The following is a 17,151-nucleotide window of genomic DNA, read 5'->3' as shown; positions in this document are numbered from 1 at the left end:
AGGCACGAAACAGAAGATAGAAAACAGGTTAATAACAGTACACAGGCAATTGGTTAATTGAAAGAATAAGCGACAGGGTCAGACCTCTGGGATTGGCAGAGGCAAGGAGACAGGGCGAGCAAGCATGCTGAGAGACACGATGCCAAGTAAAGATCCAGCAGAAGCTGCCTACAGTGATGGGCAGCAACCAGGGGGCGTGGCCAGACATTGGGGGTGTGGTCGTACATTAGGGGCGTGGCCAGAGGGAAACAAGCCACGACAAAGCTGACCATGACAGCAGCCTGGGCCGGGCCGCGGTCAGAGAGGGGAGCTGTCATTAAGGTACGTGATACTGTACAAGCGGGAAGAGAATTTAAATCCTTCCCACTTCACGAGAATGTGTTAAATACAAGCATATGGTCTATCTATGTATGGTTATCTCTGAGTGTCAAGACGTTACAAATGTAACAGCAGCAGAACTGCAAAAAAAAACAAAAACAAAAGTGTATAACTCTGATTTGCTTGTTTCTGTTAAAGCTGAGAACCTTTTGTCTTTCCTTGATGACTAAAACTCCTACGACAATTACAGTGCTTCTGTAAGGTGTTATCTGAGTGCTGCTTTCTGGGGCAAAACCATCATGAGGATGGACCCAGAATGCTGTAGTTAGAGTAAGTGCTGTTGACTGATTGTCAATGTTGGTACGGGAACACCGTATGCGGTTTGAGAGAGTCACACTGACAGTGACAGCGTACCCCCAATGCCATGCCGCCCCCTCAGGTGCAGGTCCCATCTCTGACCATGGCGGGGGGTTGGGGGGGGCTGTCAGCCGCTACACACAAGAAAATAGGCAGGTTAGTACACCAAGAAGCAAGCTTTGGGAAAGCGGGAGGATCTAAAGGCTCCTGTGAGGGTCGCTGATTTGTATTTGCGCCTTTCAGCCATTGCAGAATAAGGGTTAATTGGATTTCTGTACAAACTAGAAAACTGGAAGCTTCCTAGCTCTTCCCCTTTACTCTTTGCCGTTTCGCTGACTAAACGTTTAAAGAGGAGGATGGGTTTGTCCGAGGCACCTTGCCCTGCCATTCCCGTGCCAGTCCCACACTTTTAGGAATCTGCAATTGAACAAAACAAATAATAAACAAAAAACAAATGAAAAGAACAGGTTAGAGACAATGCATAGAGCAAAAAGACCAAAAAAAAAAAAAAAACAACTAAAACCAACGGCCAGCCTGGAAAAAAGCAGGAACAGAAAATCACAAATGACTTTGTTCCTTTTGAAACGCACAGCGTGACAGTGTGTCGGAGTCCGTGTGCTGCAGCGGTCACCAGGCAGTCGTCCGTTTGACTATCCGATGTTCCTTAGGAGGCGTGTGTTATTATACCAGCATGTAAAAGCTTCTGTAAAATGTTTGTGCTGATTTGATCTGATTTTAATATTTAAATTTTATGTCCCATGTCACAAATAAAAAAATGATTTACCTTGCAGCAATATTACATTTTCAGCAAAAAATTATAAAAATGAATAAAAAGCATACTGCATTTCTGTAACCACAAAAAGAGCTGAAGCAAAAGAATTAGGAGGATTCTCTACTCCTGTTTGCGTTGTTGGCGGAAACCTGTATCGCCATGACAACGAGGTAAAGTGAAAAAGAAACACTAACATACAGCATATCCATGCTTGCCAACTAACAGCGCGACTCAAACTCATGCAGACAGTCATTGCTTTGGAAGACAGCAGAATGATAACGATGATGAGGATCACCTGACCACACCATACAGCTCATTCATCCTGCAAGAAATATCTCTCCCCTTCACTGCAACTGATCTCAGACCAGTTTGGTTTCTTTTTTGCTTACTCATTTACACATTTCACTGATGAAGAGCAAGTGATTTCCTATTTTTTTTCCCTTTTCGAGTAGAATACATATCATGACAAGGCTTTGCGCATTGCATGCAACAGCGAGAGCTACTACTGGATAAGAAGCTTTTTATAATTAAAAAACCCACCATATCTTTATTTTTTTAAACTTCCATATTTGTATTAACAAGAAATAAAAACAAAATCATGACAGAGCTTCGTTGTACATCTTGGCATGCATTCCTACTGCAGATGGAGCATTTGTAGTTTTAGACTGTATAAAGCTCTTCAAGTCCAGAAACTGAAGATGCGTTCTCACAGCTTAAAAATACACAGTGGGCACATATGGTCAGCTTTTAAATCTATTCCAAGATTAAAAACAACATATAGAAATTTAGTGCAATGAAGTAGCAGACACAGTATTCTTCCCACATGCAGATGAAGGTAAACATTCTAAAATATGAGATCCAGTTTTTTTTTTTTTTTTTTTTTTTTTGTTTCTCTATCTGGGCATTTCATGTTGCTGTTGGACCCTCTTGAGTGTTTGGGTCAAAACTGTGAAATACCTAATGCAACATGCATAAAATAAGGAATTTGGAAATTACAAAATGCTACCTCTGAATTAAAAAAAGATTATACGGCTGTTTGTTTTTTAATTTCTCTGTAAAGCATGTCATTGAATGAAAAAGGACTTTCCAGTTTGACATTGACAACAGGACCATCAAATGTAAGAGACCTGGATCCTCATTTAGAGTGAAGATATGTTTGTATGCTATGTTTGTCTCAGCTACAACACGCTGTGAAGGATGATTTAAAAGGAAAGCCATCAGAGACGCTGGCAGAGGTACAAACTCGACAGAACCCAGAATGTAGTGTCCTTTTCAACTCTCTTCCGTGACTGCCTACAACTCTGGCTGATAAACCCGTATCATTTTTTCACCTTTTTAAGAATACAGAGGAAAAGTAAATAAAAAAGCAATTGCTGAATGAGTACAGATAAGAATGTCACCCAACATTTAAATACCCCAAAAATCCCAAGTGACGCCTCAAATGAATGAACTTGTACACCCCCACCCCCACCGCAGGGGAATGGAGTCTGATTTGATCTCAGAGGACTGTCCGGTTTGGGCCAGTCTACTCCCACGATCTGTCCCCAATCACCCCCCCCCAACACCAGCACTACGCCGAGCCACTACGCAATGAAGGAGTCCTGCCCCTCCATCCCACCACGTGCGCTTAAATGTATGTCATAGCACCTTTGGTGATTTCCAAGAAGACCTCCACGTACGACGTCGGCACGTATCCTTCCTCTTCCTCACTCCTGCGCACTCTCGTCCAGCCGTCACCTTTGTCCTCCTCGATCACGTACAGCATCTCTCCTTCTGCCACTGACATGGTGCCCTCATTTTGACCTGAGGGAGACGTGCTATTGTTAAGGCACCTAGTTATCACAGATGTGTTAATAGATCAGAAGTTTTATTTGATGGAAGCAGTAAGGGCAAGCCAAAGCAATGCCAGAACTTTCCTCATGGATAACAGCACAGCGTAGGGGTCTGGGGCCATCACAGGCATTACCTTCAAAGGGGTAGAGAACTTTGCAGGTACCAATGATGGGCAGGGGGTCCTCCTCATCAAACTCGTCATCAAACTCTGTGCTGGGAGCTTTGATCTGCGTCTCTGAGTTCTGCTCCTCTGTATAACTGCCATCCGGGCTGCTCAAGGAGGAACACATGCAGTAACTATAGCAACGGCACGATACCCACGGAGCACCAATGAGGACATTGAACCCCACCATGCCTATTATAGTCACCACTAATGAAAAGCACTATAACATTCATCAATCGTCACAAAAACATCCACAAAGGCAGGGAGGACACATATAGAAGGTTACTGTACCTCTCACGGTCCTGTGCACAGTTGTTGTTGACCGGGGCATTATTCTGTGTGTCATACAACCCGCTCTGCCTTTTTGATTGGTCGTTTCTTAAGGGCAACCGCCCCTCTACCTCTGCCAGCCATGCCTGTGACATTTTCAGAAATAAGAAATGTGCTATTACTCCACATACTCTAAAATGTTATTTTGCATTAGACAAAATGTAATTAGATCCCTGTTTTTTACATTGCATACATTATACTTCAAACATTATCACTATAGGACACTTTTCTCCACTTATTGCAGGAAATCGTCAAATTTTTTATACAGGTAACTATGTAGGAATAACAGACTTGTTAACTAATGTGCTAATATCCATTAACATAACATTATTATTACAGGATGGTTTCAGTTATCGGGACTGACTGGTCCCATTAGCCAAACAGCGACGTGAATGACTCTTCCCAGCATCCAAAACAAAAATCTAAGGAAAAAAATTACTCACATCAAATTTTTGCACTTCCAGCTTTAACCTCTCAATGTTGTGACTGATCTCAGACAATCGTGGGTCCACGCTGTTGGGGTCTCCCATTTGGGGATTCTTTAAGTAGACGTCTTTCATTTTAGTAAGAGCTTCCCTAAGAAGACCAAAAAAAAGCCACATTTTAAGCCTTAACGATGATAAAACATTAATTATTTTTAGATGGTGCACTTGGCCTTTGTCACCCAGCGACAGCAAACACCTTCCTGAGGGTTTACCTTTGGTCCACCTCTTTTTGGATTTCCTTGTTGAGGTCGTCGACCTTGGCCTGGAGCTTCTTTCTCCTTTGCTCAGGGGGCAAATGGCTGCAGTCTTCAGGGCCAGATCCCTTGGGTGCAGAGAGACCAGTGAAACACATACACAGACTCCACCTGCAACTCCATCTGTGGGTGCAGTATCCCTCTTTCACATGGGTATGTATACTGTGAGGTAGTCATGGAAATGAAAAATCCATTCACACTGTGTTGACTGGCTTAAATGGGTCCATTAAAAATGGAGGTTGCTCACTTAATCCCCATTATTTCCTTTGACTTCCTTTAACATTACCTTAATTTACCTTAATTTACTTCAGGAGTTGTGCTAAGTCTGACCCCATAGGAAGCTTAGAAAAATAACCTCCATTTAAACTAAAGTGCCCTCCACATGTTATCGTATGGAAATCCAAAACAGGGTTGAGCATTTGTGCTAGGATATAAAGACACTAGGCAGTGGGATTTTGGCTGAGGATGACTGTTCTCCTCTTCAGTACATATTTATGGTGGTCGAGAACGTGCACATATACACACAAAACAGTGGAGGGCATCCACAGTGCGTTAAACACAGCCCATAATGACAAGGACTCTTACAGAGGGGATTCTGCAGCCACACCCTATGTTGCCTGTCCTCTGCAAGGACGGCCATGCAAAGCTGGGACTCTGCAGATGGCATTTAATCTCCACAGAGCCTGCAGCTGCAGCTATGATTTAGAAATGATCCATTAAGCCTGAAAGCCATTACAAAATATCTGACTCATCATACTCTCTCTGCGTGTTCGGAAGCCAATTTTTAAAGCAAGGACACGAAAGCCCCATGAAGGACATTTCTGCAGGGGTTAAATGAAAGGATGCTTAACATAAAAAACGCTGTCACATTTACAGATATAAATGAAGATGCTTAGACCGTGCACACAAATGCTTTATACTGAGGATATGCATATGTGGAACCAGGTGGGAATTCAAATCTAATCAGGGTTGCATTACATTGTTTTGTGCTTGAGGTCTGAAATTATAGTCGGGACAAACTGTTATTCACAGTGCAGCCAGCAGGTGGAGGTAGTGAACTGTTTGTGTGAAATCTCATGAAGAACGAAGCAAAATGTTTTTACTGTTAAATTTCAGTTTACTTTCTTAGGTTTACCTCACTTTTACAATGTTATTTTGAGGACAGCTCTGATAGTCAGAGTATTATTAACACTGATAGCTTGGACTGAAGAGTTTTGCAAAATTAAAACTCTTGTCCTATGGAAGGGTCACAGCACCAGACTTAAGACATCTAGAAGCCACCAGCCTTACAGTGACCTTTCACCACTCAGCACTGAATATCATGCAGAACCTTTACTCTGCTAGAAAACACCTCTTTCTATAGAACACACGTGTTTTATATTTTTTGCAATTTGTTTCACATTACAAAAATGTAAAAGATGATACATTATAAACAGCAACACTGATTTGCAATATCGTCAGTTAGAAGACACTATTGAGGCACATATAGCACATGTCACAGAGAGTTACTTTGAGTACTTACCTGTATGATACAGGTACAAAAATTAATTCAAATTCCGTTTTAATGCAAAACAATTTAAGGGAACAATTTAACCCATGCAGCCAGCAGGATTTTATCCACTGAGGGCAATAATAAAATCCCAAAGCATTAGTATGGCTCTGGTCTGTGTACTAGTTTAAAAAGAGGTGGGCAAAGTAAGCAAGGTTTTAAATATGCTCACATTAGCTGTGCCATCTGCAAATTAAAAATGGGCAACATACAGCATTTATGGTTTTAGCTCTGGTAAGGTTGCATGGATTCAGGCCATAAACACTGACAGTACTGCATTTTCAAAGGAATTCTGTGAGGATGATTATCATCTAAATATATTTGATTTGCTTCTCTGTCCAGGTGTACAGGGAACAAAAGGCAAGCCAGGAATCTATCGGTTAAAATCTGTTGATGGTAACTGAAGGGGAAAAAGAACCATTCCTTATCAGAAATCAGCTCGCTGACAAAAAACAAATCAGTGACGTTTGACTCAGTTTCACTTCCTGGAATTCCAGGTGAAAATCACACAGGCTATTCTCTGCACAGCAGTCATGTCAGACAATGTGACGTATCTCAGATCTGCTGCCAAGCGAGAGCAGCCATCCAGAAAGAGTCAAAAAACGAGTCCCTCATGTTTATAGGGAATCAAGAGAAATATGTGCATATGCAGTCACTCTCTCCATAATGTTAAACACGAAAAGTACAGAGCAATTGTACCAGTACTCTCTCCAGCGTGCTCCCCTCTGGTGCTTCCCCTGTTAAAAACGGGAACTGCACAGCTCCTCGTGTCACATTGCACCTCAAATGAACGCACTGCTCAGTGGTGCATGTGTTGCACTGGACTGGTTGCTTTTCCCCTTGGTTGCCACGACTCTCAGCATTGCATCCTGTACTGCCGCTAGCAGTGCAGGCCAACCATGGGGTCACATGACAGTGAACCCTATACCATAATACCACAACTGTCTCTAGCCCCCCCCACCACTGTCAGCAATTCACTTAGGAAGCGGGAAGTGAAGAAATGAATGGTTCTGATCACCTCAATTACACTCTGGACCTGAGCAGTGAGAGTGCTCTGATAGGACAGATACATGGAAGCAGAAGGACACAGCAACAGAGAAAAAGAGACAACAGATGTCGACAATTAACACTCGAGTAACACCACCAAAAAGACAAATACAAAAGCAGTTTGTCAGTCACATGACGAGCATGCGGCGATCGTGCTTACCAGCTTGAGAGAAAGCTTCAGGAAGAAGGGCGTAATGGAAAGAAGAGAACAGAAGAGAAAAACAGTAAAGTCGACATCAGGCATTTCAGGCACATTCGGGCAGTCATTGGATAAGAGGCTGAGAGGTTCGTTCTGAGCTTAAATGGCAAGAAGTGCCACCTGGTAACACCTGCATTGAGCGTTCACCAGATGAGCTCAGGTCTCCTCAAAGCCTGATTCATTTGGTCAACTTGCAATTTAATGCTGAAATTGAAAGCGTTTTGTATGTGCATGGCTGTTTGCTGTAAATGCTGGGTTTGAATAATAATAATAATAATAATAACAATAATAATAATAATAAACAACATCTAATGAGCTACTGTAGTAAGACCCCATAAGAATATATAATGAGGAGTATAGTCCTTGTGTTCAGCTTATGTTTTTAAATTATATATTGTTGAATGTCAACAGTCTCACAATTCAAATGCATAATTTCTCTTCACCTTCTTCCCAGTTTCCTGCTATCACATGGTGAAGGCCTGGGACTGGATTCAGAAATGACCCCTTGATTAGCATGGCGTAGTCAGTGATACCAGAGTGCAAACCTAACTGGGCAGTGGGGGGGATAGACTCTCTTCACCGACACAGCGATATGAACACACACACACATACACATGTAAGGTAAACATATCCTTATGGGGACCACTCATTCATTTCAATGGGAAAAATGCTAACGCTAACTATGACAACCTTAACCCCTACCCTGCCCTAACCATAACCATAAGTAACCTAACAAAATACAAGAGTTTTTGCATTTTTAGTTTTTTCATAGCAGTCACCGATTTTTATAAAATAGAGTTTTCCCTTATGGGGACCAGGAAACCGGTCCCCATAAGGGAAAAAAAACGGATATTTATCACATTATGGGGACATTATGTCCCCATAAGGGTAGGTAAACCTGTTCGCACGCCTGCACGCACACACACACACACACACATACATACATGCACACGTCTGCACGCACACACACACACACACACACACACTCGCACGCCTGCACGCACACACACACACACACACACACATACACGGGCACGCCTGCACGCACACACACACTCGCACGCCTGCACGCACACACACACACACACACACACTCACACAGATGCAAACGGATGGTGGAGTGTGTATGCGCTTTGCACGGGGGTCAGTGCAGACAGGTGACACAAACGAAGAGGTGTGACAGCCCCTCTCTCCCATCAACAGTAGCGGATGGGGGGGGGGGCACCCTGGGCCACTCCTTGCCACCCCCTACGGGCTCCAAACTGCACCTTTAAACAAAGCGGTAAGGTTCATGCTGATTTCCAACATATGAGGAACCAGGCATCTCCACAGTGTAATGAAAACTAAACTTGGTTCCTTTTATGCAGCATTGAATTATAAACTAGGTAGCTATCTGGCATGCTTGCTTGCTTTCATATCGGCTTATTTCTCAGCTGGTCGAAACAATGTGCATGTTATTAAATTAAGTCACACGGAGCATGTTTACATAGCTGACTTGTAAGCTGCACAAGATTTAACACACACATACAAAAACAGGAATCAAAATTAATAAGCATTTTTCAGAAAAAAAATACAAGGCTGTTTAAAAACGTTTTTAAAGATCAATCCCAAAATAAGTAGAACAATCGAGTTAAGCAAATCAAGGCTGTAACAGAAAAACACATTATCCGGAAGGCAAAGCTGGATTTCAGTTCATGCTGCCCAACGTTATACAACTTGAGTTTCAATAATATGCGTGGACTTTTCACCAGGTCTGAAATCATACACTGAAGTCAGGAGAGAAACTTTGCCATTTTGAATGTTTACTACAGACTTTCCTCCCCTGTACATCACAAATCTAATTATACTCAGAAGTCTATATGGTACGTTTACGGATGAACAGTATAGGCTTATGAGTGTAAGTAAATTTGTCCTGTGGATATAGAACACAGTAACACTTATTTAATACTTTAAGATCGGTCTCCTCGTTTTCTCTGGTTTAGGCTACATCAAGCAGCTTGTAACTTGTGCTTTTATTTTTAGATCAATATACTGCTATGGCTACCAGAAATACCAGTGAGCAACAGGAGGCTGATAATCCTGGAGAAAGCAGGGCTTTGCTGGCGTAAAACAGAAGACCTACAGCGTAAGCACACTGCGCTGATGCAGTACAGTGTCACCGGCACCTGAGCACAGCTGCTGGCTAATAAGCTGAATGGTAAATCCAGCTGGGGGGGGGGTGTGCTCCCTTCATTTCCTTCTGTAGGAACTGAATCCGCTTCCCTCCCATGCCTTATGTTATTCGATCGTCTGCCATAATGGTAAAATGCATGTGTGTGTGTGCGGGGGGATTGCATGGTCAAGATGTGCTTCTATTCTACCAGTGTGCAGATGCTCAGCAGAGGCACAGTTGCAGTAACAGGAGATGAGGCTGGCATGTGACCATGTGACCGATGGGGCGCGTTTGTTATGGAGCAGTGCCAGACACTAGCCTCATTTAAGGAGCCGCAGCGAAGCTCTTCTTTAGGAAAACAGTGAAAGCGATGAGATATAAAATAAGAAGGGTGAGAGGCGTTCCTGACCACTAACACCTCATCCCAGACTCTTCAAACTACTTGTTTATTTCATGCGTGAACTGAATCAACTGTCATAAAGGTGAAGTGATAAAAAAAAAATAGAATAAACAGTGAATGATGCAAATGAAAAGATCCCGAACTGAGGCAAGCGGCCTACTGAAAACAATGTGGAAAAGAAATCACAAGCCTATGATGTCTGCTTTGAAAATTAATTCACCAGCACGTGACAGAAGTGTGAGGTCGCAAGCATGACTCTGCTGCCCCCTGGGGTGTGGGGGGAGCCATGACACGCCCATCTTCTATCTTTTTAAAATGCGATTAGTGTCTTCGCAGCTCGCATACAGCCCCGGAGGAGCGTATGCGCACACACTTACGACAAACTGCCTGGCCTCGTAGGCATACGTCGGCTTGCCTAAAGTCCTCTTCATGATCTCTGTCTGATTAGCGTAAGAGCAGCCGGACTGCTGCGGGGGGTGGGGGGGGTGGTGGGAGAGAACACACCGTTGTTAATGTCCTTCAAGCACAAGCTGCCAGGGAGAGCCCCCGCTCCCCAAAGCACACAGTCGGGGGGCGATCACGCTTTAAGTGGGACTAGGGGGACGGCAGCCTGCAAGTCCTCCCTTCACCTCAGGGAGTGGGGCAGGCATGGGGGACCTGCAGCTCAGACACACGGCCCTGCATTTGTTTATCAGACTTTATCTGCTTAATGCTCCCCTGCTGAGACTCATGCTCCTCATAAACACCCCTAATACATAAAGAAAAACCAAAGCGGGTGTAACTGCAGGGGGAGTTAAATGTTTAATCGCTGTTACATTACAGTACGGTGCCTGGTCGCCTAATGATTACTCAAAGAGTATTTCGACGATTTAAAACAGATATGTCCTCCATCATCTTAACCTACCAATAATTTGTAAAGATTATTAAATATATTAATCAGAAAAATAATCTAACATCCGAAACAAGCTACATTTTATGCCTAGAACCTGGACATGTGAAATAAAACAAATATAAATGTTGTGATGTCAGTGTAAATAATGAATTTTAATGACCACACGAATGACCTAGAATTTTAATTTGCAGTTAAGGTAAAAGTCATTGTGATTAGCATGGAACAAAAAGTGCTTTAATGTCATCAAAATCACCCTATATACATAATCTGCTTTTCAATTCCACTGTCAACTGGACACCAACCCTATCACACAGCCCAATGCACAACTCTCCCCTTTTAATCACCTTTTATCTACACTGAACTGTGTTTACTACTGTATCACTATGTGCGAAATGCAACCTAAACAAGGGTTTGGAACAAGGATGAAGAATTCCAATTTCAATGTGGACCTGCAGAAATGTAATTCACGATACTTGCAAACATTTACAAATCTCATGAGCGTTACCAAAGAAACGAACATAAGAGTAACACACACTACATATATATATATATATATATGTATGGCCAGTTGCCCCCCGCAGCTATTCCCCGCAGCTGCTTTCCGCAGAGTGGCCTAGGTGTGCTCCTCACTTTCCCTCCGGCGCTCCCTCTGCAGGCTGCCAACAGGGCAGCTCCCCGAAGGAAACACCATTCAAAAGTGACCCCGCTTACCCTCTCCAAAGCAAACCTTTCCACACGTGTGACAATGGTGCTCAGACAAGCCCGGGCCCTCACAAGTCTCCGATGCGGCCTCGGACCTGCATCACCACTACAGGAACATCAGTAAGACATGCTCTGTTGTATGTTCGAGAGCAATAACTTTTCTCCAGCCACCATACACCACTGTGATAACACGCTTTTATGGTGGGTGACTTAGGTAGGAAAAATTGAAGATATATCTTCATTCTTCATAAATAAATGTATTTTCATTCTGAAACTGAGACTAAACTTTTACTTTATTATATTAATCATTATCACCATCATCATATATAAGGCGATTAGTGTACTGTATACATGTGTGCATATATGTATACATATGCAGTTTTTATGGATGTTATATATGACATCCTAGAAGACATTCACTGATTCTCCTCTGGCTCTCTCTATATGTCCCTGATCATGCTTATCCGAAAGTCATTCAACATCATTTATACTCCAGATGTCAGGCAGCGAGCTATGATGTCATCACATGACATAAGTTTGCTCTGTTGACTTGCAAGATGTTTCACCAGAGACAGGAGCCGTTTTTCTCCAGACAGAGAAATAAGCGTGCAGGAGGAGATGAGGAAGAGCATGAAGATGCGAGCGCTGTATGAAGGGATCAAGGGTGCCTCTAAGATGCTGCCAGACAGCCTGTCAGGTGCCACTTTGTGACTGTCCACATTTTGCCTGGCCACAGGTCTCACATACTGGCCTGAGTACGCAGCACCTCCCTTTATAACTAAAATATAGGATTACTCGGTCAAATAAAAACACTAACGTCTAAAGACACTAGGTCTTCTAACAGGGGATAAATTTCAGGATGGGAAGCCGGAAAGAGGAAGAGCTGCGTTTCAGCGATTAAAGGTGCAACACAGCAGGTGGTGCTGATTTAGCAACAGGATCTATCACCGTAAGCAATGTCAGGGAGAGCCAGCCTTGTTTATATGTCTTACCTGACCTATAGCATGCTGCTCAGATATAAGACATACAACCAAGGAGACCTTGAATATTGAATATTGAGATATAGAATATAACATCAACCTGAGACACTGCAAGGACCAAATTCTTGCAGCGCTTAGTTACATCTGACACCATTTTCCCCTTTCTGGGGTTTTCTTGGCAGGCGACCGTGGCCCCCATGGCATACAGCAGCATGGACAGTGAGAGACGCACAACATCCACAGGACGACTTACCCCGCGCTTGAGACTCCGGAAACAGTGCATTTTGGGTTTGGAGGTCATGAACTCGTTGAGGCGGTGTGAGAGGAGCTCCTTGTGCTGCTTGGGAGACTGGGGGCCGTTGGGGACAGCAGAGGGGCAGGGTGAGGCAGGAGGGGGAGGAGGGGGCTGGTGGGGGGACGTTAACAGGGACATAAGCTACCAGTAAAAGAAATAAAAATAAAGATGTTGTGGCAGAGAGGAGGAGTGAAACAACAAAGGATAAAAGGAAACAAACAAGAAAAATAAGACTAAAGACATGGACAGCAAACAAAAATACCAAACTTTTTTTTTTTCATAAGTATTACGAGGCACAGCAGTAGAGACATTTGAAAAATATGAAAAGCAAAAGCATGTTAAAGCAAGTTGTTAGAGCAGGTAAGACGATTTGCTTGGCAAAAGGCTCATGCTATCGCTCATTGATGACATGCAGGTCCGTCAATTGGAAGTTCAGCTTGTTACAGGATGTCAGCACACGCCATTGGCAACACGTCGGGATCATCAGCGATACCGACACCATCAGCTCAGCCTCAGAAGTTCTGGGTTTTGTACAATGTAGTCATAGCATAGCGCTGACGGTACCTACAGTAGCTAAGAGCATTTCATGATGGGACATTAAGCACCTATTTCCATCACATTAAAGTTAGCAAGCCAACCAGTGATAGTGATTAATTTTTGATCAATAATGAACACTTTTTTTTGGATATGTTGGAGGTACAAATTCAGGTTGTGTACAGGAAACCTGAATTTCACATCACAGTGACTGAGACTCTTAAACTTCATATCCTCCCATTTTCACATAAATGTTTTGTCATCACTCTGGCATCTTCAGGGTCTGATGTAAAACCCCTTTTTCCAGAAACTTGAAAAAATGTTAAATTATAAATTACATACCATCTGGAGGTTATGAATACTCCAGGTTGTAAAAGCTTCATGTGGACACCCTGCACATAACTAAAAATATGCTGCTTTATTTTTGTGTCTGCAATAGCACAATGACTGGGGAACACTTGTATCCGTCAGGAACCTCACAACACAGTCTTGAAGCTGGAAATAGCGTTTCCCCTTTGAGAGGAAGAGAGCAGCCTCAAGGACAGGTGGGTTCTGCACCTACTACTGACACTCTTTGTTCATGGTTCTACTGTACAGTTACATACAATTCTACTGTACAGTTACATACAACAAGGATGCAAATTATAATTAAAGCATCACTTGGTTTTCTTCTTGTAAGACTCAAAATTTTGGAGGCCAATAATGAACCAAAAAGGTATTTAGGATGGAAGACATAGAAAAATGACATAATTTGATGGACTTCAGTGGGCCCGGTTTTCTGAGTCACTCTTTCACAAATTATACTGTAAAACATGAAGAGTGTAGAATTACAATATTGAGACCACTGCAAAAATAAATTCACAAAAGCTAAATTTGCAATAAGACAGGTTTAACAACTCGATAGATTTCCTTATCATGCAGATCACACTTGTATGAATAAATCTAAGGATAAATAAGTATTTACTAGTGTGACTACATTGTACATGTATACTTATAAATCTGACACTCAGATCCATAGCAAACTGTCACACATAAAAGCTAGCACAAACCCAACACCATCCAAGGGTTAAAGTGAGAATGTGTTGTAACCAGAAGTTTTTGTTTTTCCTTTTATGAATACTGTGACGAAAAATCTGGCATCTGCATGCAATGATACATTGCAGTTTTTCTCTTCTGTACATTATTCATGCAGATTTAGGTTCCAAGAACTGTTCAGCCACAACCGTCTTGAGGAATCCCAAGTCAAAATCCCAGAAACAACATTCCCATCTCAAACCTTTTTCTAAGGAGCTGACTGTTTTTACACACATAGAGCCTTCAACAAAGCAGTATGTGTTGAATGGATACACAGGTTTACAATGCAACTTATACTGTCATTTTCAGCCTTTCCCACTGTGTTGAATCATAAACAAATGGAACTCAAGTTGGTGTTCTTGCATATCATAAGAATTATGATTTGTTCATTCTGTGATGCCCCAACTACCAAGGCAAGTTACCCAATGTACCTTCAGCTCCATGTAACTTTACATTTCATCTGTTCCAAGACCCGGCTAAAAGCCTGCATTTATGAACTAGATTACAAGGCAGAAATCATGAAATTGTGTTATTTACCAGTACTTGTTCCCACCAATGGACAAACCTTCTAAGTTCAACATAGGAACACTCTTATTTTCTCTTCATTTCAAATTTACAGATGAGAGATAGAGCAGTTCCATAAACCCTAGAAGTTTCTGTATATTTCCATATACCACAACAGAAAGGATATATGAAACACAGTAAGAGCAGCAGCATATTGAATGTTTCTCTTGAGGTCTAGTCAAAAATCCAAAAAAAAAAAACTGCAGTATCTAACAATGGTGATTATAATTCACAATGTGCGAATTACATTTTCTTGACAGTTATGCCACCTTGAAAGTGGTAATAGCCTTTGCATGATTTTGCCTATTTGGATCAGACTACTTAAGTGTCTATTGTTTGTCATATCTATCCAAACAGAACACATCTCTTATTCCTAAATGGCTAATAAAAAAAACACAAAACATTCAAAATGGTTCAAAAACTGGATGGATTCATAGCAGTATTACAATGAATACATGGAAAAAACATACAAAAACATGTACTGTATGAATGAATAGATCAATTAATGAAAAGGTTAATGGATGAAGTAATGGACGGGTTAAATGAGAAATCACTTGAAGAACCCCAGAAAATGAAGTTCACAACAGCATTCAAACACGTAGCCCAGCCTGACGTGAGTCTGTCTGTAAGGCACATGCCAAAATCACCCAGCAACATGAAAGGAGAGGAGCAGAGCAGTGGGAGGGGGGGATGGGGCGGGCTCCAAATGAACCACACTGGGATTCATTATTAGAATGGGGGGGCGGCGGAAGGCAGTGAATGCTGCGGCACGCGGGAGTATGGCAGCATCCACAGGGTGAGGGTGGGTCTGATTTACCGCGACCCAGGGGACTGTTAATATGGGAGGCTGGGCAAAAATGGGGATGACCCATGACCAAAGAAAGACGGAAACAACAAGCGACGCATGTTATAACGTAACTAAACTCAAACAAAGAAAGACATGTAAATGACAGTCAAATAATCACAAAAAGAAGTCTTACACTGAAGTCCTATACCACGCAGGCACCTAGCCAATGATACAAGTGTTACAGGGAGTGCTATTCCTAAGGTGTCCTGAGACATTAGTGCTGTCTGGGCTGAGGACCGGCTCAGAGAGCAGAACGCGTGGAGGACAGCACACGTGTGAGGTAGGGTTCGCACGGCTACCTTGTTCTTCTTGATGAAAGGCCACAGTTTGGGCTTGCTCTTGCCGCTGGGCTTATCCTTGCCCTCGCCTCGCGAGTTGGACAAGCTGTTCTCCGATGCTGTCCTTTTCATTGGCTGACTGTAATCTTCAAACTCTACGTCGCCAGGGGGCTCAAAGCCAGACTTGTATGATTCTATCACTTGGTTCGAATCCTGGAGGACAATGACAGAATCTTACTGAGCATACCAGCTGCTACAATCTACATGGCATGTTATTTCACCATTTGAGATCAAACTCTATACAACTAATCATATATTTCTTTTTCACTTTAACAAAAGGAACATTCACAGGAAATATATTACAAGAAAACCCCAGCCACTCCAAAACTGCCCAACATGAATACAATCAAGTTAAGGAGTTTACATAACAGTCAACTACATAAAAGCCCTATAAAAAATTGCATGAATAACTGTCACATAAATGATATCTACAATAAAAACAAAGCAGCGGAAAAAGGCGAGGACCGCAAGCCATGGTTTCCTGCTGACAGGGAAGCAAACATCATGTCATCTGCTGGGCCTCATGTCCAGAATCTGGGAGTCGCAAAAGGCTGGAGTGCCTGACTGGGCCCACGGCCTTGGACTCTGGCCACCCACAGGATCATATCCAGCACAGCTCTGCTGACACGGCGGAACTGGGTGCCGAAAGGGATGCCGCTGTCCCAGAGAAAGCACCTCACTTCTGTATTTAGAACATTCATTTCTTGAAGATTATGTTTTATTAAAACTACACATGGAAGGAGAGGAGCTACAGACAGGAGGGGACACTTAGTCTGTTGGGTCCTCTTTTCTGAAGGAGACACCAGAATCTGTTACACAATAAACAGTCATGAGTTATGGTGACTATTTTAATCATTTATACTAAGTAATCTGTGGGGACAGATGAGTATTCAGTCACTTGCTTTGAGCCGATTGGTAGAATCTCAGAACATTCCAATGGGAACAGAGTCTGCCTAGCAACAGCGAGGCTCATCAATTAATTACTGTATGGGAACCAGGGAGAGCCTCTCGGCCTTCCGCTTCACGTTTTGCTTATGTGCATAATACAGCCACTTCAAACAATGTG

The 17,151-nt window shown here is 42.6% G+C and overlaps 1 protein-coding gene across 26 annotated transcripts in view; it reads right to left on the bottom strand.

Annotated features, from left to right (window-relative positions):
* Positions 1-1,027: 1,027 nt before the first annotated feature.
* Positions 1,028-17,151, bottom strand: part of fnbp1a (formin binding protein 1a) — a 67,722-nt gene continuing 51,598 nt past the window's right edge. For 3 of the 26 annotated variants that reach the window (XM_072703122.1, XM_072703130.1, XM_072703128.1), the window contains 10 exons: positions 16,047-16,238; positions 12,687-12,869; positions 10,237-10,326; positions 7,269-7,283; positions 7,080-7,115; positions 4,471-4,580; positions 4,217-4,349; positions 3,735-3,859; positions 3,414-3,553; positions 1,028-3,250 (listed from right to left, as the gene is read on the bottom strand). In XM_072703122.1, coding sequence (XP_072559223.1) covers positions 3,075-3,250; positions 3,414-3,553; positions 3,735-3,859; positions 4,217-4,349; positions 4,471-4,580; positions 7,080-7,115; positions 7,269-7,283; positions 10,237-10,326; positions 12,687-12,869; positions 16,047-16,238 — 1,200 coding nt within the window. In that variant the 3' untranslated portion in view covers positions 1,028-3,074. The remainder of the gene's footprint in view (positions 3,251-3,413; positions 3,554-3,734; positions 3,860-4,216; positions 4,350-4,470; positions 4,581-7,079; positions 7,116-7,268; positions 7,284-10,236; positions 10,327-12,686; positions 12,870-16,046; positions 16,239-17,151) is intronic. The other 23 variants (XM_072703143.1, XM_072703147.1, XM_072703156.1 and 20 more) reach the window with 19 other exon arrangements.

This window comes from Paramormyrops kingsleyae, chromosome 2 (assembly GCF_048594095.1).
Source record: "Paramormyrops kingsleyae isolate MSU_618 chromosome 2, PKINGS_0.4, whole genome shotgun sequence".
Lineage (NCBI taxonomy): Eukaryota > Metazoa > Chordata > Actinopteri > Osteoglossiformes > Mormyridae > Paramormyrops > Paramormyrops kingsleyae.
Note: the sequence above shows the minus strand (reverse complement) of the source record. Positions and strands in the feature narration are given on the sequence as shown.